General features: G+C 35.6%; 1 protein-coding gene across 8 annotated transcripts in view; it reads left to right on the top strand.

Annotated features, from left to right (window-relative positions):
* Window positions 1-26,644, top strand: part of Pcdh7 (protocadherin 7) — a 396,676-nt gene that overhangs the window by 92,918 nt on the left and 277,114 nt on the right. The window contains exon 2 of one of the 8 annotated variants that reach the window (XM_078021174.1): window positions 24,963-25,063. The exons of the other annotated variants lie outside the window; for them this stretch is intronic. Within the exon in view, the coding sequence (XP_077877300.1) occupies window positions 24,963-25,031 (69 nt within the window). The 3' untranslated portion in view covers window positions 25,032-25,063. The remainder of the gene's footprint in view (window positions 1-24,962; window positions 25,064-26,644) is intronic. 8 annotated transcript variants of the gene reach the window in all.

Consider the following 26,644-nt stretch of genomic DNA (forward strand, 5'->3'; position numbering starts at 1 on the left):
ACTCAGCTAAATTGTCGAAGAACATACGGGTGGGTTCATTCTCCTTGGTTCTTTGCTTTTGAAATGTGTAGTCAAACTCTGGAAATTTAACTGAGCAGGGTCATATTTTTCAGGATGTTGTGGATTTTGGTTACAGGGCTTTTGTTAGGGATATGTTTTGTTTTTCTTGGACTCTGGCATGCATGCTATTGTCTTGTTCTGTTTCTGCCTGGCAAACTGTGGCTAAATACATCTAATTGGTCTCGCTGCTTCCAACCCTGGCCCCTACAGCAGTCTATTTTAAAATCATAGCCAGAATAGTTCTTTTAAAACATAATTCAAATTACAGCTCAGAAGCCTCCAGTGACTTTCCATCTCAGTCTGACTTACAGCCAAAACCCTCAAGGTCCAGAGTGATCTGGTCTCTTTGAGTCTCTAGTCATCTCCTACTTAGTTCCTGTCTTATTCAACTTCAGCCACAGTGGCCTCCTCCCTGTGTTTGTAGCATGACCAGCGCTTCTCTCTGCTCAGGGTCTGTACCTGCTTGTCTTCCACTGCCTTTCTACCAAACCTCTACTTAGCTCAATCTGTTTTTCTCTCCTTTAAGATCACTTCAGCAGTGAGCGCTTCCCAACCACCCTGTTTGAATTAGCTCCTTCCTCAAGTACCAGGAATAAGGGTAATGTATTTACCCTTTATTCTTTTTTCCCACCTTCACTTAGGACATAGATGTGCAGTGTATGTGAATGTGTGTGTGTGTGTGTGTGTGTGTGTGTGTCTGTGTAATATTTAATTATTTGATTTTTTTTTCACCTTTTACAATCTAAGTTCCAGGAAGTCAGAAATTTCTCTTATTATTTACCATTTCACAGCTTTAGTATTTCCAGTTGTCAGATGAATCTAAAGGAAACTTTAGGGTCAATAAAATGAGCCTTCTATCCATGCCATGGGACTGGCTATTTCTGACTTCCAAACACAAAATTAGATGGCTTCAAGATTAGATGACCTGTCCAAGGTTCCACAACTGGCACCCATTCAGATTGAAGCATCTAATTCCAGGTCTGCTTTTTTCTACCACAGCTGTCAAATATATATATTTGTATATATATATATATATATATATATATATATACATACACACATTTTTTTTCCAGCAATGAAAAAGCAGCCCTTCCCCTTAGAAGAGGACCCAACAATTTACATTATCACAGTTAATTCTCTCTACATGTATATATAAGCATATAAACATAGCAACTCTCAGATTTGTCCCTTAGAATTGGAAAATCAGCACTTTACTGATAAGGGGCATCTGTCAGCATCTTGGCCTCAGACATGCCCATTCCTACCGGAAAGGCTTGAATTAGAATCTAGAACACCAAGTTCCCAGGGGAGTGTTCTTGCCGCTAAAATATGCAGTTTAATGATCCCAGAAAAACAACCCTGAAGGGATGAAATGACTAACTAAGAATCATGTCAAGAGCTGGCAACCAAGAGATGACAGGCAGGGAGGATTGCAAAACAGCCCAACAGGCAGAGTTTCCAACCTCTCTTCCCTCTGCTACACCTGTAGTTCTAAAACTTCATCTTACTGATTCTTGCTGTAATTGTTCCTATTCCCAACCATTCTGAGTTTCTATAACCTGACCCCAGAGGGAAGAAATCTTTTTCAAAGAATGTCATTCCTCTTGTCACAGGATAAGAGATGTGGCTGAACTGTAGCCTGCAGAACAAAAAATACTGGTGAGTGTTCTCTGTGGATGATGTGTTCCTTGTTTGTAAGAGTGTGCCATACCTCATTATGCATGAGGTCTTCTAGAAATTTCTGTTTGTTACAGGTACTAAGACTTTCTTTCTTTATTGTTTTTTTTCTGTACCAGAGATTGAACCCAGGGATGTTTAACCACTGAGCCATGTCCCCACCCTTTTTTGTAATTTTAGTAGGAGACAGAGTCTCACTGAGTTGCTTAGGGCCTTGCTAAATTGCTGAGTCTGGCTTTGAACTCCTGATCCTCCTGCCTTGGCTCCCAAGCTACTGGGATTACAGGTGTGTGCTACTATGCCTGGCTGGTACTGAGACTTTCAATGTAAACAATATCTTCTAGAGAGGAAACTCAGCATCAAGAGGATAACAAGTTGTGATGGAAGCCTTTCCCCAGATGTCTGTGCTGCTTGCCTTGAAATTAAGAGATTGAACTCACTGGGCAGAAGAGTGCTGCTTTTTTCCTAGATCATTTAGATATGCTCTGATTTAAATGTATTACACGAGAACTCTATTTAACTATATATATACTTTTTCATTCTCTTGGGATCTGATAATGTTTGGGTGGATTGTGTGATTAATTAAGTGCAGATGGCTTTGTGCTTGTACAAGAATTTTACATTGTTAGGGGGAAATTGAATAGATAAAGTAAAAAATAGATTCTGTTGCCGTTTGCTGAGGACAAGTTAAATGACTCATCTTCAGATTGTCTATCCCTGCCATTAATCTGATGGGGGTGTTATATTATGATAGTTTCTTGAATAATTAAGTTAAAATGGTTATGTTTAGTGAGTTTTGCTCAGATAATTTTCAGTATGTGGAAATTTTCTGTAGCAGTGTATGTTGAGTACATTTCTATAATTGGGCTTAATCTAAGAGCCTATCACTGTTTGTATGTTTGTTTGTTTGCCATTGAGGATTAAAACCAGGGGTTCTGTACCACTGAGTCACATCTCCAGTCATTTTTAATTTTTTTAAAAATTTTGATTGAAGGTCTTGCTGAGTTGCTGAGACCATCCTCAAGCTTGGATCCTCCTGTTTTAGCCTACCAAATTGCTGGGATTACAGTCATATACCTCAGCACTCCACAAGCCCAACTCTTTTTGAAAACCGAATTCCCCAAGAAAATTTTAAAGAATTTTGAGAGGGGTTAAGGATGAACATGGGGAAAGGGGTCTCTTATACGTTGAAGATAACTTAGATGAGATAGTATCATCACAAACAAACTGAGTAAATCCTCCTTGGAAGAATGTTGAGCAGATGCAAAATGCCCTGCCTTTAAAAGGGGATCTAAATATAATCATGTGCCCCTTAGTGACATTTGATCAGTGACGCACTGAGGGACTGCATATACAACCGTATATGCCAGGCAGCCTAGGCATGTAGCAGGCTGTGTGCCATCTAGGTTCCTTTAAGCATGCTCTGTGATTTTTGTGCAATGACAAAATCTTCTAATAACACATTTCTCAGACACATTCCTCAGACTGCATCTCTTTCATTTAAGTAACACATTACTATCATACTAATAAAATCCTGAACAACTAAAGATAGTGAAATGCTGATAGGTCGGAATATAAAGAGCAAAATAATTCTCTAAGAACTTCTGCAATTTCCAAATTTAAATATCCTGATAGGAAAATTATTTTGCTATTAAAAGAAAAACCAGCACATAATATAGGAAAAGAAAGAGAACATAATATGGTCACTCTCAAAACAAACCCAAAGTTGCAAAAGAAATAATAAAATAAGGTAGATATTTTTATCTGTGTGAGAGAATGTCTGAGGTATAAAAAGCCCCGGTGGGGGTTTAAGTTCCCAGTTTATCTTTGTTTTTACACTTTTGACTCAGGCATTTTTAAAAATGGAAATAGTTCTCCAAGGCACTATCTAGAAATATGTAAGAAATGATATATTAACCTGAATGATTTTATTTAAGTTTGACCTCTTTGAAAAGAATCTGATTCCACAAAGAGAAGTATATTTGAGAATTTATTGCCTATGAAGAACCATATGGACAGCAACAAGTGAAAGATGATAAATCATATTCAAATTAATCTAAAAATAGTAATATATTATTCTGATGAGAAACTGAGCATATTACTGTGGCAAAGAAAAAATATGTTAAGTAAACAACACTAGCTTTTTGGTTGTTAAAGAATTAAGGTGTTTTGAGAATATCTGGGTTACATCAAACATATAAAAATGACTATCATTTGTTAAAAAATATAATTCATCTAGGAGCCAAGAGGGGAACCACATTTTCCTATGAACATGAACTTATTAATGTCTTAAATGTGAACTCATTGTTTAGCATGTTTGCAAGAATACCAGAGACTCTAGGAGTTTACTGGAGATGACACATGAGGAAACTCAGTGTTCATAAAAGTGAGGAACAATGAAGAGAACTTGGGGGAGATGTTACTGCATTTTTTCAGGGAATTTTCAGCATATATTCCCACCACCACTCCCCTTATAACAAAGGTTTCTTTCTATGCCTCATTTCAAAAATTTGTATGAATTGCCTGAGTTTTGATATTGTAGCACTGATACACTGATAATATACAAATATACAGAATTTCTTGAGCATCTGTTACATGCTAGTCATTGATGCTAAGGATTTATGAATTGTCACAATACCTCTGTAAGACAAATATGGTGTTTGACCCATTTTATCAACAGAGAACTAAGGAAGGTTAAGTAATCTTATTTTTTTGTGGCCCTGGAGCTGGTAAATGATAGCACTGGATTGAAACTCATGTCTGTCCGATGCTCAAGGCCAAGTCCTTGTAACCTTGAACTAGTTCTCTCTAAATTCTGAAAATCACCTACTGTGATCTTTCTGCTTATCAGCTGAGGGTGGCCCAAGAGAAGCGTTTCATCCATTTTCTGGTTTATCTGGCTTCCAGAGAACCAATGCTGGAGAAAAGAATCAGTCCAGTTTAGGTACCAGAGGGAAAAGAGATGTGCAGTTCCACTGTTGCCTCATGGTATTTGGTGTTTTCATAGCTTGGCATGATGTCCAAAATATACAGATGAGACTAAACTGGTTCTGAGATAAAGCAAGGCATTGTGGTTTCTCAAGGTCTAATTTAGATGCTGGGCATTGCCTATCAAAAGATTTCTCACCCCATAAACTGATCTGAGATAGGTAGAAGGGATGTTGCTTTTGTTGCAAATTCACTTGTCTTCTTAAGCTTGAAGAGAGACATCCTTGCTCCTTCACCAATTTCCTTCGTAATCTCTTTTGATAAATGACCTGTATTCATGGATGCTCAGGATATCTGGTGTACTGGTGATGTGTGCATGATGGGTAAATTGCCAGAACCTGACACTTTTTATTTAAACCCAAACCCATTCTTCTGCATACAATGTTATTGTGTCTAGGAATATTCAATTGAAATGGCTTCTGCATACTGATGTAACAAGAATAGAAACAGTGGGAAGGATAAAATGTGTATCCCAGAGGCACTATTCAGAACCTTCTGAGCTATGTTCCTCCACGCTCAGTTTTTATTAACAGTTAAATTAAGAGTGAGATAAATTGAGTTAAGCCCCATCACATAGCAGCATAGAAACTGGTGATGACAAAGGATCAGTATCTCAGATATTGGGTGATAGTGCAGACAGTAAGTTCTTAAGGACAGCCCTGTAAACTGAGCATTTCCTCTCTCTTCCAGGCATGATTAATTAAACTCCTTGGCAGTGAGGTCATGGGAGTTCCTCCCAACCCAAGCAAATTCCTTTTCAAAGAGTACCTGCTTTTACATTTATTTTCAGGCATCTCTGCTACTTAATTTCATTTCTACTTAAAATAATGAGTTAATGTAAAACCTTGCCTAATGGAGGACTAGATGATATAAATGTTTTACACTGCAGATCAGTGAAGGCTGGTTTTGGAATGCCACACGCCACCTCCAAAAACATTTTCTCATTGTTGTGTTGAATTAAACAGCCACAGCCTGGCGCAGACTAACAGCGAGCTATGTAAAAGGTCAGGTGCTGTGTTTTCATCTTTTGTTTGTGTTGTTATTTTTCTGGCTGTTAAATGGTACTGTAAGTCCTAAATAGCTACTTTGCATTCCTATGAGAATATCATGTGCATTTTTATGAATCCATCTTGGTTTGCTTATTTTGCACTTCTACCTCTTTATATTAAAAATTTATATTTTTAGTTAGGAATTTCAAGTCTGAGGCTTTTAAGCATCCGTGCTTCTTGTGGTCATTGCACAAGAAGGACTGCCCTTTATTACAGAAAGCAACTGCAGTGAGCAGAGAATAATCTGAGTATTATTCCTGATCTACCTCCTGGTTTTCTAGAGAACTCATTTGAGTCTCAGTCTTCCAATAGTAAGTGAAGCCTTTATAAATAGCATATAGAATAAATTTCCTTTTAAAAGCAACAGGATTCTTTTCATACATTATCCTTTTCTACATCCATAGGACTTTCATTTATATGTAAGATGGATTTTTAGAAAAAAAGTAAGTATAAATACTAAAGATAAAAGCCTTAGCACCTTGATGTAGTAGCAGGTGACAATATTGGCATCATTAGAATGGGCTTGGAGCAGATACTCATATAGTAAACAGTTTGGTTACAGAGTGTGATACTTATAATAAAATAAAACTTGAAATTTGTCCTGTGCAAGCTTTTTGGCACATTTTTATTTCACAGCTATGATAACATGGCTGAGTTAATAACTTTCATCTGGTAAAAATAAATAGAGGAATGATTTGGGGATTCTGATTTACCTCTATCTTTTGTGGTTGCTATCTTCTTGTCCCTTTCACTCTGATGCTCCTGTCCTTTGGTATTTTTCATAGTCTGACATGCAGTAGTAATGGTTCTATTAGCTGCGGCGAATTTGCTGAGCTTGCCTTTTGAGGGAAGCATGTCGTCACTGGAACTTTTTTGCAGTTCCTTATTAGTATGTGCCCTTTACTGACTCTGCAGGAGCCATCACCTAGAATTAAACATTTTCTACTAGACCTGTCCTTTCTCTGTGCAAAATGATTATAGTCTATTATGCCACCTTCTTGCTGACAGCTAGATACTGCTGAGATTACAATAAAGACCCTGAAAATTTAAATGCAATGCTACCTTCTAGAGGGGGCTTTGATTACAAGAGCCATGTGAAGAAATGCCTTTCAGAAAGCAGAATATGATAGAGCTTCCTTTAAATCACTTTATGGAAACATCTGGTTCTTACTAGATTGACAGTATCAGGAGCTAGAATCTTGGGTTTAGATTAGTTGGAAATATAACATTCTTAAATTATTCCAGATCAGGGTAGGCTCACTCAGCACCGGTCCGAGATTGCTGTCTCTGCAGAACAAAAAGCACTCAACCAAAAATGAGAATTTTCAATTTCTCTAATTTTAGGGTTACATTTACATTTCACTCCCAAAGTGCATTTTTTCCTTCTTGTTTTGCTCAGCAAAAGCAGTTTCCTTTTATTCTTCAGCAAAGTTGAAGCAAAGAATCCAGAATCTGAAGAGGCCAGTAAGTTAGGAGGATTTTAGAGCAATTTCAGTCATAGCCAAAACAGTGTCCCTCTTAGTGGTTGTCTGTCTGATAGTGTACAATAAAGTGGGTTTCTTTTCTCTCTCCCTAATCTATGTTCTTCTGCCTCCATCTTCTGGGAAGTCCTTCTCTTTAACCTCTTCTTCACAATAGCTACAGAAATCTATATTATTTCTCTAAATCATTCTCCACTGAGTGTAGCCTTGTGTGTTTTCTCTGAATTTAAAAAAAATAAGTAAAACCTGCTTTGAAATTTGACTTTAATAGTCTTTGGAAAACTTCATATCTGTAGCTGTAGTGTTTTGCAGAGTCACACTCTGGGCAATTCAGAGGTACATTTTCCTTAAGAAAATTAATAGACAATAATATTGAACTACTTCTGTATTGGAAGGTATACTTTATATTTGCAATTCAAAGATGAAGTTCTGCAAACAAATCCAAGTCTGTTAATAATGCTATGTTTCAACTGTTACTTAGAACAAAAGAGTGGGGTATTGACTTGCTTTAAGGTAGTGTTCGACTTCAGAGGGAGGAAGTGGTTTGACTATGACCAATTTTATCCAACAAAGAAGGAAGAAACAACATAAGCACAATTTTAGGAACAGGAAAATGGTTTTGGAGAGAGTATTTCATTGTGACTGAAGAAATAGAAGCATAGGGAAGAATATTGGAAAGAGAATCTGAGATCGTAGGTTGCTTGAGGTTATCTGAATAATGTGGAAAGGTGTTCTGACTTTATCCTGTAGGAAATGAGAGTTGTCACCAGCTTATAAATTGTAGTTATTTGAGATTTGTGTTATAAAATGAATTGGACAGCAGATGAGTTGGGAGGACAAAATCGAGTGGCAAAGAGCCTGGGGACTTACAGATAGATGATGAATAACCTCACAAGTCAGGTGGCAACGGTGAAGGAGGAGCAGGGAGAGATGTACAAAAGGTCAGTAAAAGTTGCATTGACAGGACTTAGTGAAGGAGGGCAAATGCTCTGTGTTCATGCAGATGACATGGAACAGAAGAGGTAGCCAATAACCTGGATGATGTGTACCTCACCAGCCATGAGGCAATATCACCAATGTGTTCTTTCCTCTCTACTACTTCAGCATGGTTGAATCATGTCTTGGTTTATAGACAAGGCATATTATTTATGTGATTCACTTTTCAGTGTTGACATTGAAAATCCATGATACGAACCAAAAGGTTATCAATGATATTGTGTTTTGGTGTAATGTAGTACCATTTCTAATTTACACTTTACAAATTTGTTTTTTATATAAATGAACTTTTAGCATGTTTTGCCTTTACAGCTATTATTTCTCCTTCCTTAGTGTATTGCCCGTGAACCTTTAGGTATCCTAAGATAGATCAATGCTACATTAAAATTTAAGGAACTACTTCATCAAAACCACATGCTTCGTTTCTGAGGGTTGTCAGCAAGCCAGGGAAAAGGAAACATGCCAGAAATCTGTTGTTATTGATGCTTCTTTCTTAACTGCTGCTTTGCCACTATGGTGACACTAAATAGAATCCCTTCATAAAAATGCAAAGAAGACATGTAGCCATGACAAGGAAAGGGTCAAAACTTCATTGGGGACTGGTAGGAGGGCTCACGTCCTTGGATCATTTCTAATATATATCCAAAGATATTAATGTGCCTTTCTATGACTATTTTTTTTCCCTGTTTGAAATTCCAAAATGGCAGGTCAGACTGGGCCAAGCATTGACTGGCTTTTTAAATTAATGTTTAATAAGATGGGTGGCTGCCAGCACCTTAAGAGTAGTGAACACGAGTTAGATAATTTTAGCTTTTTCTTCACATTAACTTCTGGTTTGTAGATGGTTAGAAAAGCTCTTCTTGCCCTACCCCCTTGTCCTTTCTTCTTTCTTTTTCATTTTCTTCCTTTTCTTCAAGCAGTATTGTTGCATCTTTCTTATTATAATGCCCCAAAGAAAGCTTCTCTCTTAGGCATCATTCTTTAGAAACCAATGGCAAGTTTTCAGTTCTACTCCATTTGATAGCCTCGTTCAAGATATGGGAGTTCTATCATTTATGTACTTCAAGGAGTTATATTGAGTTTAGAGTCCACAATATTCATTTAAAATTTTGTGAAAAGGAAGCAGGACTGATCAAAAGTCAAGTGTGTGGTGCTCTATTGTGGTTTGGATTCTCTGGGAAAAGAATTATGTACACAGATAAAACAAATGTACTGAACACTGCAATGAACTTGGAACAGTACCTTATAGGAGCAAACCCATGCTTTTAAAAAATTCATCACAGTAATACAAGTGGTCAACAATCCATCTTCAGTTCAGCCAAGTCTCCAGTATATATCCAATCTATTTAATGCCATTCTGTAGCTTATTCCTGGCATGTTCCATGCTAGGGAATATTGACCTTGCAGGGTCACTCCTGCAAATAAGAATCAAGGAGTTTCTTCGTTTGGAGCTTTACCCAGAAGTGTACACTCCCCATCCAGGCACATCTAGAGATTTCCAAACCACCAGATGTTGCACAGCATGCCACTTACAAGTCATATGAGAAGTCTCAGAGGTACTGTCATCCACCCATGTTTTACTCTCAGGAAATCACAATTGTGTTGTGACTTCCCAATGTTACTTTAGATTTTTCTGTTATGTTTCCCATCTTTTGCAGTCAATGTGTATATAAGTAATGATAATACATTTGCCCCTTAGTATCAGAAAGATCAGATTAGAAAGAAAACCTACATATTCAACAGAAACTTAGAGTTAATTTAATTTGTATGCTTATTGATTTTAAATTTATAACTCATTTTCTTGAAGAAAGCCTGTAAAGCAATTTACAGGTTTACTGTATGCTGCTTATTTTGTGCAAATGATTCCTTTGGTTTATTTACTCCTCCTCCTCACTTTATTAAATAGGTCCTGAAGTCCCCATTGGAAAGCTAAGGCAATGGGGCTGCTAAAGGTTAAGTCACCTTTCCGAGAACTCACAGCTAGTATCACTCATAGTGGCAGAGCTGGGACACAAATTAAAATCTTTGTCTGCAAATATGCATGCATGACTTTCAGACTTTCTTTTAAGAATATTTTGGGAAATGATAAGTATAGAAAGTTATCATTGAACAGGTACCTGGTTATCATCTACTCAGAAATTTTTTAAAAAAGGATAATTAAACTGGATGGATATTTCTGATTTCAAGCATAAAATATTCAGTGCATATCTGTTAAATTTTTAAAGTTAAAGTATCATCGCTTACATTATACCTTAAGGCCGTCAATCCCTATGGACTATTATGCCAACTATGGATATTCATTGTGCAATGATCAGTGACAGTAGTACTTTGGAAAAGATGACCATCTGGCTGAGTATGGTTTGTATTTTCAAGAAGTCTACAATCTCATGTGTGTCTGGATTTTGTCTGGAAACCTTGAAGATGTGTCCAGGATCAATTTGCTGCAGAAGCCATGGCATAGCCTTAGAGTTAAGAATATTTAAGAACATAGATTTTAGAGTCACACAGTTGCTACTTAAAGTTCAGCACCATCATTTGTTAGCCTGTGATCCTGGGGACTTAATCTGCCTCTGCTTCCATTGCTTCATTTGCAACATGAAGACAACAAACCCAACCTATTTCATTTGATTATTTGCTATGTAGTGTCCTAAACACTACACAAATAAATCATTGAATCCACAGAAAAACTAAATGAGTACTATTATTGTTCATTTTGAGAGTTTCAAAGGAGTTGATGTATATAAAGTATTTAGAGCAAAGGCTGGCACAGAGAAAGTATTCAAACAATGTTAGCTCAATAAATATTATCCTTCTCAAAGAAGCGGGAAAAGATATTGCAAGCAGAGCAAATGTCATGCACCTAAGCTATAGAGACAAGAGTAAATATATACTATGTGCTTGCAGAAGGTACAATCATCAGTTTATTTATGGTGACCAACAGAGACACTCTCAAGAGGAATGTGGTAAAATTAGCTTTGTAATATTCAATGTCAAACATGTCAGATATGCCAGGTTATTCACCTGTTAGTGGTTAAAGAACAGTGCCAGTTATCTCATTAAAATTCTTCTCTTCCATTAAGTGGGAATCTGTGAAAATAAATGTCTTCATTGTGGAATCTTATTATGGTTAAGTGAAAAAATGTAATAATTTTTAAAAATAATTTTATAAACTTGCATGTTTTCCAAATTGGATTTTCTTGGGGTGAGAAGGACTGGCTACTATGATTTCAACAACATAGTTCTCTGGTTAGAATGACTTTAGTAGAAGTACTTTACTAAATTATTTAAAAAAAATTTTTTTTAATGCTGTGCATGGGAACTAGCACAGGACTTAATGAATACTGGGCAAGTGCTTTGCCAATGTCCTACAAGTCCAGCTCCAGAGTGACTCTTTTTTAAAGGTTGTTCACTTCTCTCTACCAACAGTATGCACATTCACTATCATTGTGCAAACTGTGGCTGCCCAAGATATTTTCTAGTTTGTTGTTGACAGAGCTGTGTGTACATTCTGCTTTTACTTTGACCCTGCGTTTTTTAAACTGTAGATATTACTAGTGACATTTAATCAATGCATTTCTTGCTCATTTGCAATAGTTATTCGACTGTGCTTTATAAAGCATCTAGAGGTCACCAAGCCTTGTGAGTTCTTTTTGAACGCGGCTGTTAGGGCAGGTTTTCCTTAGCGTAAATTCACCTGGACATGAAAGTGTACTCCTGAACTTAATCCATATCTAACCTACTCACTTGTGCAAATGCACGTGTATTCATGTATCCACACTTAGTTTTGCTACTTCTTCTTTTTGACCTGGAGCAGCTGTTCTTCTGTGTTTAGTTTTGGAGGGGAAGCAGGACTGAGGAAATGACATTGGAGAGCATGTGCTAAAAGGAAGAAGACTCCACCCAGGGAACCTCGTGATAAATATGAAAAAGATTCTAGATATAAAATCAACCCTTCAATTCACAAGCAATAAATACTTAATATAAATTAAATGCATATAAATACATGAATATGGAAAAATGTCCCTTTGTTGTCCTATTATGGAACAAGTAGTATGCAATTCACAACGTAGATTAAGAAAGCAGATGATATGGTCAGAGATGAAGTTGAGGGGTGAGTTTAGAAATTCCCCAAATTGTAAACAAATATGGAGATTAAATTCTCTATTAATAAACCAGATTTTGGTCTTCAGAAGTGATGTGTTTGTTGGGTAAGATATCAGTATTTAAGTGTGTAGAAGCAGGAGCCTGAGCTCAAAGATACAGCTCTGTTTAATGAAGCAATTGTCAGCAATAACTAATTGATGTCTGTAAAGTACTTCTGCAAATGCCAACTGTTAAAAAATATGCTCAGAACTCTCCTAACAGCAATAAAGGGTAATTCCTCTACTGCCAGGTGTCGGGATTGAAATTTTACTACATGCCATTATTTTAAATAGATGAGACTATGACAAAGCCACCAATCCAAGCTTTCAATAAACTGAAAAAAGAAAGAACCAAATAATTTGCATGATCCACAGTTTTTAGAACTACGGCTATGAATGTGTAGGAACTTTTATCATCTTACTACACACAATTTACACTAAAGTAGAAGGAGGATGGAAACGTGCTGATGATATATTGCCATGTGGACCAGTTTATGGCCAGCATTCTTTCTGATACGACAGTTGCTCCATTGACACCACGTTATTTATTGAGTAGCCGAGTAAATAGACTAGTAAATCATAGATGCACATTTAGCCAATCAGAATCTGCTTTGAGTTTGGAGAGTGCTAATTTTTAAAACTTATTTATTCTGCTCTTTTCATTTTACTGTATCAGTCTTTGTTTTATACAATCGTTTTCCTAATAGAATCATATCTTGAGACATTTTAAAATGCACCACATGTCAAATGCAATTCAACTAAGATACCTAAATGAATGTTATTTAAATTAAATATGAATGCTTCAAAAAGTGTATACTTAGAATTGCTTAAAGCTCTATTCCCACATTATGTATGTTGCACATTTGAATCTTGTCAGTGTATGCAAGAACCAAAGTTAGATTTATAAAAAAAACAACCTATAAAATAAATTATTCACATCACATACGTCTATACATCTGATAGTGTAATTAGCAATCAAAAGTTCTACATATGGTGATGTAATAGAGACATTATAATTTTTGTACATCCTGCTGTTGATGGATTTAGGTACCACATTTTGCATATTTTCTATTTCATTATTTTGGACTAAAAGAGATAAAAATAAAATAACATGTTTTCTTTATTTTAGTTCCTTTTTAAATCATTCTTCACGCTTCTTTTGCTTTCCTTCCGTGTCTGGCTCTCATTTCCCCAGTTTAGATAGGACTTGTTTTTCTTCATTTATCTTCACTCTCTTTCCTGCTCTGTGGTGCTAATGCTAACAACAATAATAGAGGATTTGGACCCAGATTCAGGAGATTGGTGGGGGTCAATGGGGTTACTGCTCTGTATTTGATTAGCCTTACAGTCCTTCCAGAATGAGAATCCTTTCTGCCTTTTTCAAATTCCACAAGTTTCTTGCATTTCTCAAATTATGGTCCATCTCATTATTCTGAAAGCTTTATGTACTTTAACATTGGTTGCTTTAACTGAACAACTACTTTTCCAATTTATGTTTCCTTATCATGCCTCCAATGTTTCTCTATTCTCTTTTACTTCAATTCATTTGACTGTCTTTTTCTCTCCTTATTAAATGTTGCACCTCTTCCTTTTATATGTATACAGCATACATCTGATCACACTAAGTAGAATGATACTATTTCATCAAAATAATTTTCTAAAAGCATGTGTATACTGAGATCTCGCTATTTAATAATTGTCCACAGGTGGCCTTTCCTTGGCACTTGTGTTTCCTTTCTCTGGACATGCAGCTAGCTCTCTAGTGCATCTGTCTGTTATTTGTGATGCATTTATGTCCTCTCCAGTTGGCTACATTTAATCCATCATAAGCTTCATCAATTTATGCCTGGGCAATTAAGAAGAGTCATATGTATAATTTTGTCAGATGGAATATATTTCTACTGTCTACCACCATCTTAAGAATCATTTTAAAAAGGTAGTTAGGGATATGGACTTGATTACCCAAAAGAAGTGGGTTCAAATCTTAGACTTGGCATATAGTAACAAAGGAACGATAGTGTCACTGATAAATGGCGTAATAACTTATGTAGGGTAAGTTTTAAACTGTGTTAGATGACATTTGTGAAATGCTGGGCAAAAGTTCCCAGGTTGGGCATTAGATATGGTTATGCCAACAGATTTAATGGGCATATTTTCAAATATTCTGTAAAACTATTTTAAATGATTAAAATATTCTGTAAAACTATTTATAGATAATGATTAAAACAAAGTAAATGCAACTAAAACCAGACAGAAGGGCCTTTATTCATGTGCAATACTCTCCCCATCTCTCTAATGCATTTCTTCCTGGCTAAAGCAGGAAGAAATACATTAGAGTCAAACTTAGCTTCAATTTGCCCTAATAAGATGGAGATGGAAGGTCTGTTCTCTGTTCTAGCTATGGATCACAGTCTCATGTGTAAAATGGATAAGTATGCAACCATCAATAAAAATTCTTTGTCATGCTCTGCTAGGCATGTGTTCTTTCTGCTAATGAGTTTCATTTCTTAAATGAGTACTATGGATGGTTAATGTTTCAGATGTTTTATAATTTTCATAATTTTGCATTTTTAACATGTAATCCTTCATTGATATGTAGCTGCATATGAATCAGTACTTTAATGATTCCCCAAATGTAGCACTTTAAAAAACACAGTAACTCACACATGACTAAGTTGGATTTGTTAAATTTCTTCTGGAAAAACACAAATTTCTTCACACCAAGAAGTGAGCTCAGCATCACAAGTTGATGCAGACTTGTGAATTTTTTCTAGCTGAGGGTGAATGAAACTGGGTTTCAGCTAAAAAGGATACAATCCATAATAACACTAAAATAGATGCTGCGACTCCACTGTTGAAGAATTTTATCTCACTTTTCCATCCACATGCAGCAGGATATTGCCTGGGTTTTTTTTTTTGTTTGTTTGTTTATTTTTCTTTCTTTTTTTTTTTATCAGAGATTGAACTCAGGAATACTTAGCCACTGAGCCACATCCCCAGCCCCTTTTCATATTTTGAGACAAGACTTGCTAATTTGCTTAGGGCCATGCTAAATTGCTGAAGTTGGCTTTGAATTTGTGACCTTCCTACTTCAGCCTCAGAGCTGTTCTTTAAACATGCTTGTGTGTGTGCATGTGTTTTAAGAGATTTCTAGCCATTCACTTATTAATTTAAATCAAGAAACATTGATGGGCCTGTCATGTGCCAAGCATCCTCTAGATATTCTAAATGTAGATATGAGTAAAAGCAAGTTCTTCTCCTCCTGTCAGTCCCTGTCTAGTAAGTATAAGTACATTAATCACCAATAAGTGCAATCAACACAGTAAAGAAATAGTTCATCCAATGCAATAGAACCAGTGTGGTGGGTAAAAATTCCCAGTCTTAGTCCAGGAACACAGGCTATTTGCACATTCAATTATGGTATCTCTGCAGCAGAAAGGCGCAAACTTGTTTAGCAACCAGTGTCAAAGAATAGATCCTGCTTGTTTTGAGGAACACAAGTCTGCATTTGTGATGGTATTTACAGATCAGGGATAGGAATGCCCAATGCCCAGAAGTATATTTACAGTATGAATATACATGGTACATGCAAACATGTATGTATATATCATGTGAGATTCTTATTGCTGCTCTCACAAAGCACCATAGATTGTCTTTAACCATATCAAATTGACTGTCTTATAATTCTGGAGGTCAGAAGTTGGGAGAGAATCTCAGTAGGCTAAAATTGAGGTGTTGACAGGGTTGTATGCCTTTCTGGAGGCTTCAGGGGAGGATCTGCTTTCTTGGCTTTTTCAGCCCCTTTAGGCTGGTTAAACTCATTACTTTGTAGTCTCCTTCCCTCTTCAAAGTTAGCAGTGAATGGTTAAGGTGTTCTCTCTCACTGACTCTTCTTCCTCCCTCTTCCACACTAAGTGCATGTGTTGTTATATTGACACACTAGAATAAGCCAAAATATTCTTTTATTTTAACATCAACTGTTTGCATCTTTCATTTCATGTGCAACCTTGATCTCCCTACAGCCATGTAACCCAATATATTCATAGGTTTTAGGAATTAGGGCAACCTGCGTGGGAAGTCTTTTTTCTGGACAACAATTTTTTTTCCTAGTTAAGGATTGGATATTAGGATGGAAATATAGAGCTAAGGTACTTTCCTTCTGAACACAAGAGGGACCAGGATTTGGTTGTCTTAAAAATTTGCCCCATTGTGTTTTCTGTGTGCCATGCTGAGACAGAAATTGTGCAGATAAACAAGTGGAAAGTGTCGTATAATATGTAAGAAGGATAGGAAGAACATTCTGCATACTTTGTGTGTAGGAAAGGCAGAAGAGTTACCTTTGCAATGTGTACATCTTCCAGGGTTTTATATGTACCACATGCTAGTGGCATGCTAATAGAATAATAATAATTTCATTATTAGTATCAATAATAAGAAGTTATCTTTAGGGAGCACAGACAGAATCCATTGGGTTAAGAGATTTAATCTTCTAGAGGTCACATCAGATAAAGTCTATGTCAAGGGCCAACTGATAGCATGTGCACCTTTAGGTAGCTCATGTGCACCTTTAGGCAGCTCATAGGTATGCTGTATATCATTTCATCATCTATAAAGTAAGCCTACTAATATCTTCTCTGTCCCCTTTACAAGATGATGTAAAGACCAATTGTACCCATGAGTACAAATGCATCTAGAATTATTTTTAGAAAGCAAAGAAGAAGATATTAAATTGAGGTATTTTCTTGTCCTAAGTATAATTCTGAACAAGAAATAGGCAATAAAATCACAAAATATGGAATAGAAAAGCCTAATTTAGCATTAAGCACAACTTACTTATTTTGATTCCTATGTTATAACCTTATATAGCCTTTATCAGGTGACTCAGATAGTTATTGGTCCCAAACAAAGAGAATAAAGATGTTAGCAGTGCTAATTTATTTTAATCTTTAATCCACTATATTATGTAACCCATATTTGGTTACTCAAATAGTTAATAGAGATGCCAAAACATAAAGGTGTTGCAGGGCTGACTTATTTGATTCATTTCATCACTTTATTGAGTATTTATTATTTATAAGGAATTGCCAAAAAATGCAGAGATAAATAAGATGCAGTCTGTGCCTTTTGAGAGAGCAATTTACAAGTGATAATAGGGATAAAATGTGTGTTTACAAGACCAAACGTATTAAGTACCGTAAGAGAATAGCTTCAGGTATTCATAGGTGGTAGTGAAAATATGAAATGAAAAACTATATAACAATCTGGATTTTATCTTTAGTAAGAAAAAAACACAGTTTAAAATCATGCAGTTTGCAGGAAATAGTGTAGGGGGAGGGTATTATCAATTTATTGAAATCTCCTAAGTTGTTTTATAAGAAATAACCAATGCTACTTGGAAGATTGTATATAGTGGTGATTTTTTTTCATAGCAACATTTACTGAGGTTTATGAAAATTTAAATTTCTCTTCTGAAAGTTTTACTGTGAAAAGTAAATAGTTTTGAAAACATGATCAGTAGATCTATGAATAAAATAATGTTATGATAAAAATTTGTAACCTGGAGGTTATGATAATAAAAAAAAAGTCTATCTTGAGCTGGCTCAGATCATTTCAAGATGGTATTACAATATCTGCAGGTTTCAAATAGGAGAGATAAAATCCCCTGATGAATATGCCATTTACATCATTGTGACTTTCAATGCATGTCAAAAATAACTTCCTGTTAAACTTCCATAGTTGAACTGAGTGTCCAGAGTTGGTTAAAGCTGATTTTATTTCAGCCATACTAGCTAGCACAGTTGGGCATCCCCAGTTCCTCTTTCACTCACTCACACACACATACACACATACACACACACACACACACACATACACAATTTCACAATTATAACACACACCTTTTGGTGCTAGTACTTTCAAAATGCAAGTACTGAATAACAGACCCATAAAATCTAGAGTGGCATGGGATTAAAAAAATGCATATTCCATTAAAAAATATTTTGTATCAGTAGTTGTATGTTCAGTAGCATAACAAGGATTTACTTCAGGAGCAAATATGCCCAAAGCACTAGATTTGACTCTGTGCAAAAATTAATAAAATGACTCAGGACCAAGGCCTTGTTCCTGCTGGCCACCTGCAATGTGTGCTAATGCCCTTTTATGGTTCTATCAAGGGCCCTGCATGGACTGTCTGACTTGACATTGGACACTACTAAGAGAAGACAAGCATGCAGAGAGAGAATGATTAATGTAAGCCTTCTACAACCAGCCAGAGGTTTAAGGAATTCTTTTCTGCAGCATTCCAGAGATAATTGCCAACCGTTTTATCTAGAAACATGTTATGTCATTTTAAAAAATATGGCAAAATCTAAGACCTAAGTGGTTGGTATTACATAAAGAAGGAAATAAAAAACAAAATGGAAAATGTAGGGGAAACAGGAATATAAATGTGTTTGTGGAGTCTTAGAGGGACAAAGAGGGTTTGCTCTGCCAAAGTATGTCAGTTTCATTTCTTTTCAGATTGATACACTCAAGGCTTGTACACAATTTCTCCTTTATGGTCTGAAAAAGTCACATGAATTTTCTGAAAAAAATAATGTTTTATACGTTGAAGGAAATATGCTTGCCAGATGAAAATCTTTAATTTTTCCGATTTCTACAAATTACTTATCATTCTATTATTAATATCGTTGTTAATGAAACACTACAATAAGGCAATAAACAAAGTGCCACTTTAAAAATTATCGATTTTATATATATATGTTATATATATAAAGTTATATATATATAAAATATATATATAAAATTTTACTGTGTTTGAATCCACTACTGTTTTATATGAGACCAAGCCAGTTCCAATTTGGCATCGGCCATCCACAGAGCACTTTAGCTTCCAAAATATTGTAGCCAAATATCCTCTTTATCATGCTGGGGTTGGGGGCTAGGAGGGATAATTGACTCCGGTTGTGTACAGAGTGCCTTGTTGCTCCATATGGCCTATTTTCCATTGGCAAGATAGTCCTTAAAATCATAGGGAATTCTGCTACATATGCATAAGTATTATAAATTAATGTTCTAATGTGCTTCGAGGCTCTTGCTGAATGAATGACAGGCAAAATGAAAATAAAAATAAAAACATTTTTTAAAGAAACCATAGGCACATGGTTCCCCCAGGCATCAGAATTAGGAATCAAAGACTCTCTCTTTTTTTTTTTTTTTTTTTTTTTTTTTGACTCAGTGGCTTATCTTTCCTTCCTGGCATTAATTCTTAGGAGATGTGTATAAATTAGGTGTTTTCTTGATACCTTAGTATTCAGAGTGTCTGTGATCAGTCTAGTCAAACCCTTGCCTCATCATTAACTTATCGCTATTTCTCAAATACATTTTAAAGGTTTTGTTTTCTCTCTACTTTAAATAAAAAGAAAACATATCAAATACATGAAAGCAATCTACAAGCAAGCCCACGTAGAAAACAGCATTCATTTAACAAAAATGTCCATGTGATATTTGGGGGAGCAATGCAGGTAGCTCAAGAGTTCATTTTCATGTTTTTTTTTTTCTGTCTTTCTTTTCTTTTTCTTAAGTGAAGATTCAAATTTGTTCTTTCATTGTGTTTCCTGTAACTGGAAAAAACTGTGGATTTTATTTCCTGCTGCAGAACAGTTAACTACCAGAAAATAATTCAACCAAAACCCACTACTAAATAAACAGAGTCTAGCATCCAGGACTTTACCTGAAAATCAGAGGCCAACTGCTCTTACAAATAAATTCATCATCCACACATTTCAACATCTAAAAGTACTTACAGACCCATGGGGAGAAAAGTGTCTCCCTCCTTGTCCCATCTGTTCTTCAATTCCTTCTCCCTCCCGTCCTTCCTTCCTTCCTTCCTTCTTTTCTTTTATTCATTTGTTATCCAGTAAGAATACTCTAGTATACATAGATTTAAGAAAATCAATTAACAAATGGGATACAAATCTAAAACATCACCCTTAATTTACGATATTGTATCACCAAATAATAATTATTATATGTCACAAATATATATACTAAATATAATAATTCTGTGTAGTATATATTACATACATTACATATAGTATATTACATGGAAGTATATATAATTACCATATATAGTAATTGCAACATTATATAGTATATATAATTACTATTTGTAATATAACCAAATAATATTTATTAAACATTGTGAAACTTAATTATCATTACTCATCAGTAGAGATATCATAGCAAACAAAATAATAAAAGGACTTGTAATTTGCTTCATCTATTCATGTGTAACATGGGTTACCTATTTATAGTTTATACAGCTTTGTGTATAAGTCACAAAATATTTTAAGTACCTGGAAAAGTGTCTGGCTAATCAAAAGACTGAGTGTGATTTCACACTAGGCAAGTTGCATAAGGATTACTAGTCTCCTCTGCCCATCCTTTGGGGTTAGAGTAAGTTTTACCTTTTGCTATAGGAAATTGTGATAAGGAAATGTAACACTTACTCAAGGTCACCCAATAAGTCACTCTTTGTCATTAGGACTTAAGGGTTTTCGGCTTCGCTGTCTGATTTCGGTCCATTAGGCCACAAAGTCATCAAAACAAACCAGAAAAGAGCACCATCAAAAGGAAAAGTAATAAAATCAAAGGATCCTGGAGCAGTATTGTACTAAAAGCCATCTGCTATCTTGGTCCACATTCTCAACCCTCTTGAAATGTTATTTGTAAAGCTTTAAAAGGCTTGACTGGAAACCTTCATGTCTTTTTAAAGATACAGTGTATCTATTGCTGACTCATGCATGCTGAATTAAGAATTGTAATATAGATTTTTGAATATACATCAGAGAAATGCCAATACTTTGTGCATTGTCAAAGCCCTTAGGCTTTTGCTCTTGAGAAAGAAGCATTATGATTAGCCAAGCAGAGGATTGTTGCTATAGTATTAATGATGATGAGAGAGAGAGAGAGGGGAGTAGGGGAAGAGAAAGAGGACAAGTCTGAGAGTCTGAGGCTAGTTGCTCAAAAGGGTTTGCAACATTTAAGTGATAATAAATACTGGCATGCATATCCTTTCAGTTCTTTTTATTTTATATCCACGGTCCTCACTACCCTACTAGGGTTTCTGTGCCACAATCAGATGGGGGGAAAAGTAGACGGGAAACTGCTGTCTTAGCATTTCCACTTGACTTTCCTCCCTTGTCTGCCTGGCTTGCTCTGTCGGATGTCCTTATTCTTCCCACTCTTTTCTTATTTGGGCTTGGCAGGAACACTTGAGCTCAGTGCCAGAGTGGTAACCTTAAACTCACTTACTTAAGTGGCTGATCTCATCCCTTCCTTCATGTGGTTTGTGGGATTTTTTTTTCCCTTTTTGGTGATTGCTTCCCTCTACCACCTTGCAGCTTGGCCTCTCTCATTGTACATCCGAGATTGTGTTATCTTTTAAAAATAAAGCCATCAATATTTCAAGCATTAGCATTCTCATGCCAGTTGTGGGGATGGATATTTTTATGTGAGCAATAATGAGGGGAAAAAAATGGATTTCTCCAAGCTTCAGAAAGGTCTAAGCAAGCAAAGGGCAAATTCTCAAGTTACAGGATTTTACTTGTCCTATTTCTGAGGAGCAGAGAAAAAAAAATTTATTTTTGCAGATATTTTAAGAGATGGCAAAACAGAGAAGCAAACCAAAGTCATCACAAAAGCTTCCCAGTGTAGACCCAGCCATCTGCATATAGTTCACAGAACTCTTCTGTTTATTTATGAGTCGCGGAATGTGTAAAGCCAACTTCTAGCTGTAAAAGGACATACAGTTGCTCTCATATAATTTCTTTGGCCCTTTTTTTTCCCCCCTGCAAAATCAAGAGTTCGCTTTCTCATACCCAGAGAAACACTGCCACCCATAAGGACCGAGTTTTGGGGAATTCAAATTTCCTTGCTTAAACATTTGAAATGACAACTAAAAATATATAATTAAAACATAAGAGTAAGGGATTTAAATAAATGCAACTGATCTTGATAAATATACATTGAAGCACTTCACCTGCCAAGAAATCTTTAGAATAGTTCTAATGTACTCTGCAAAAGAAACAGAATTAAATCGAAGACAGAAACATTAATTTTCTAGTATAATTTGGTTCTTTTCAAGATAATAATCTTAGATTATGACAGGCACAAAGTAAGATAATGAAAGAAGCCATATATTTTACCTTTGGATTTTACAACTTGCTTCCTAGTAAGATACTTTTTTCCAGTGGTTTTTATAGGAAAAAATTATTTCTCAAATTTCATCTTGATATAATGAGTTCAAAGAGCTAAATTGTTTAGACATTAAAAATTAAATGTCTCTGCTGTTCTTGTTCTGCAGCTCTGTGCTCTATCTTTCTAGTTAAAAAGAACATTATGTTTTGCAGACCAGCAACTTCCTTGATATGTTTTAGTTTAAATTATCCAAAATATTACCCTCCAGACATTCTAAGAAAGTTGTTTTTCTGATGCAATGTGATTTTATGATGTCTTTTAAACCTTTTCAGCCTTAAGCATTAAGCACAAATAGATCGAAAGAGGGGATAGCTTGAGTGTTTGACCTCTAAATTTGGGGTTGGAGTTACCCCCTGAATCTGTGAAAATGTAAAACACTACATATACGCAGAGACATAACAACATAAACATGCACCATGCTGGGCCAGCTCAAGAATACCTGGTGCTGAATTATTTTTATCACCTTATAACTTCAGTGCAACATGACTATTGCCTGGAAATACATCATGGACATACCCAGCAAATGTTCACACCCAAAAATGTTGTAAGGCACATTTAATATCACCTTAACTTTTATATTACTAGACAAAATATCTCCCAGTCTATACATTTAAGATGCTGCTTTCTAAGGGAGATGTGAGCAGACTGGTATTGTCTTTCCTTTAGGAATGTAGAGTCTGAGAACAGTTACATATACAGTTGGAGGGAGAAAGACAAAGACCATTGGTCTCAAGAGTTGGGTTGAAGATGAGGTGAGAACCTGGGTGGAAAATACTTCATAATAATGATGTGTAGGCTTCCATCCTAGACCTCTGCTTTTAGCAACAGTTTAGGCTACATACAACCAATTAGAAAGAGGCATACACTTATTAGCCATAATCCCTTTATTACATGTAATATTTTATATGGACACTATATACTTGGTTTGGCACCCAGAAACAGCTTGTCTTCAGCAGCACACAAATGTTTTGAACATAGAGAAACACCTAATTAGAACACAGTAAGATAAATTCCAAGCTACCCAATTGTCATTTACTCTGGGGATCATATTCCTTTTTAATGATTCTATTGGAGCCAGGCTTCTTTCTTTTGAAATACTTTCCACGCTTCAAATTTGCAGTTTCTTTTTAAAATTTTATTAGTATCTGGCTTCATTTCCAGATTATAAGTTCTTATAATGGAAAGAACCATGAATATTTATATTTTTATTGTAAGCCAAGCACATATATATGCATCTCAATAAATATTTTCTTTAGTGAATGAATGAGTGGATAAATGGATGAAGGAACAGATGACAGTTATATAAAATGCAACATGGTGGCTTTTATGGAAGATGAAATTGGAAGTTGAATGATCAAGGAAGGCAGTTTGAGAAGAGTCTGGACCACCACACATATTTACTTTATATTCTGTAAAGAGACAATGAAAAAAAATCTTGACAATAAAGTCAAGATTTAGCAGATCACTGTAAAGACTATATGGAGGAGGGATGCAGCAGGAAGCACATTAGGTAGGAAACCTATAGTAAACTTTATTTTATTTTTTTCATGATGCATACTACTCTCTGATATTTGCCTATTTATACATTCATTGTTTTATTAATCAATCCCTGTTAATCCTTCTGTTATGGTTTGGATATGAGGTGTCTCTCAAAAGCCCCTGTATTAATTCTGGAGTGTTTGGAGGTGAAATGATTGGACTCTGAGAGCTGTACCCTAATTAGTGCATGACAACTGGGTGGGGACTATAGCAAGTGAGGTGTGCCTAGAGAAGGTAGGTCACTGAGGCCGTGCCCCATAAGGGCACATCTTCCCCATAGCCTCTTCCTCCTCTCTTTTCTTTCTGTTTCCTCACCATGAGCTGGGCCACTTTCCCCTGCTGGACTGCTTTCTCAGGATGTTCTGCCTTCTCTTGGGCCCATAGCAATCGAGTCGGCCATATTTGGACTATGACCTCTGAAACCTTGAGCCCTAAATAAATATTTCTTCTTCTAAGTTGTTCTTGTTGAGTATTTTTTTTCACAGTGACCAAAAGCTAAAACAAAAACAAAAACAAAAACAAAAAAACAAAAAAACACCCTCTATAAGAGAAGAGATGATATTTCTCTTATGTAACACTATAGCCTCATAAATTACAACCACTGGCTTCAATTAATATTTATTGAAGAAAGTAATGAATATATATATGTATATCTATATCTATATCTATGTATCTATATATCTATATATTATTTTGAGCATAGTTAGGGAGCAGTTTATAAATATCAGTTGAGCTATACATTATATTTCTACCAATCTCTTTTTTTTTAGGTTTGGGGCGGGACAGAGAAACTTGCAGCTTTTCCATCTACATTCTATCAGTTTGGCATAAAGCTTTAAATCAAAGAGACATAATTCCTCCAAGTGAAGAGGTAACAATTATTTGCAGAAACTGCCATATATTCTGACTTCTGTCTTCACCTTGTGAGTTTGTGTGCTATTAAACATGAGGCAAACAAAACCTATCCAGCTAATCTTAACACAGAATCAAAAGGACAAATGTGTTCCTAGATTTTGTTCTTTAGAGATCTGTGGTACATTTGGGGCTGTGATTGCAATTTACCTTTTCATCAAGATTTGAATGGTCCCTTGTTTCCAGTACAAGAATCTATTTAAATAAGTTTTCTTTCTCTTCAAGACAGAAAGTACTTCCCTGTGCATAGGCACTAAAATTCTTTGAAAACCTCAGGAAGATATCCAGAATGATGATTTATCTGCAGATCTCAGTGGTAAAAGAAGTCACAGTATCCAGGAACACATAAGTGATCTTGACAGCCAAATTCTATTTCCTATTACAAATGACTTGCACTGTATGGTTCTCTTGTCTTCAATGTCCAGGAATTTTCTTAACTGGAAAGTTGAGAATATCAGTTTATTTCCATATGTGATTTGTCTTGTGACAATTGCTGCCTGTGGACATTCCCACCCACTGGATTCTTATATGTGACAGGTGGGCATGTCTATTTCCTCTTACTAAATACATACCTAGGAATTAAGCATGAACACTCCTATCTGAAAGCTAGGAATGTGAGAAGAGTTTTCCTGTGTTAAGTAGTGTAACTATAAACAAACAAGAGCTCAGCTTATCCCCTAGCAAGATGTCACTATGAGAAGGAACAAAAGTAGGATCACCATTTAAATTATTTTTCTTGTATACTGAATTCTAATTATCAGAAAATAAACTTTTCAAATATCTTCATTTTAATCTGTCACCTGTGAACCTGTGCATTCAAGGTTAGTGTTGATTTTCATTGACTTTCAGTGCCTACTCTCTACTTGGGATTTCCTAACATTTTTCAGAGCAAAACTTTCATAGTCATTTCTAATATGGGTTCTAGAAAGAAGTTAATAAAACATTGAGCTGTAATTTTTCTTCCCACAAATACAGTACACATTTAAGCCATATTATTTGTGTATGTTTATATGCATTGCTATAGATATATTCATCTCTGCTTCAAAGAAAATTTGGGAATACTGCAATTTGTGTATTAATGAAATGAACTTATTCTGGGATGATGGTGTGATATTGAAAAGAGTACAAATTTATGACATGTGATAATTAGTACATCCATAAAATTTTGTACTTCATGGGTAAAATCAGGTGGGACTAACCACATGGCCACCTCTTTTTGACATTTTGAATGGGGTGGAAGTGAGAAGCATAACAGATGTCCTCAAAAATCTGGATATGATTTTGGCTACTAAAAGTGCACTTTCGAAAGCTAAGTGCTCTTACCTATCTCCACCCCTTCATCTACCACTGGCACCAATACTATTAATCTTCAGGAGACTTTTGCTATTACTTTATCAGTGAAATTCTTCTAAAAAGCTTAAATACTTAAGTGATTTCCTTTGGAGCAATAATGGTGAATTATGCGTTGTTCTAATTATGCTATTAGTTTATCTAAGTTAAAATGCAATCTACTTAATTTGAGGGTTTTATTACACACTGG

This window comes from Ictidomys tridecemlineatus, chromosome 9 (assembly GCF_052094955.1).
Source record: "Ictidomys tridecemlineatus isolate mIctTri1 chromosome 9, mIctTri1.hap1, whole genome shotgun sequence".
NCBI classification, from domain to species: Eukaryota; Metazoa; Chordata; class Mammalia; order Rodentia; family Sciuridae; genus Ictidomys; species Ictidomys tridecemlineatus.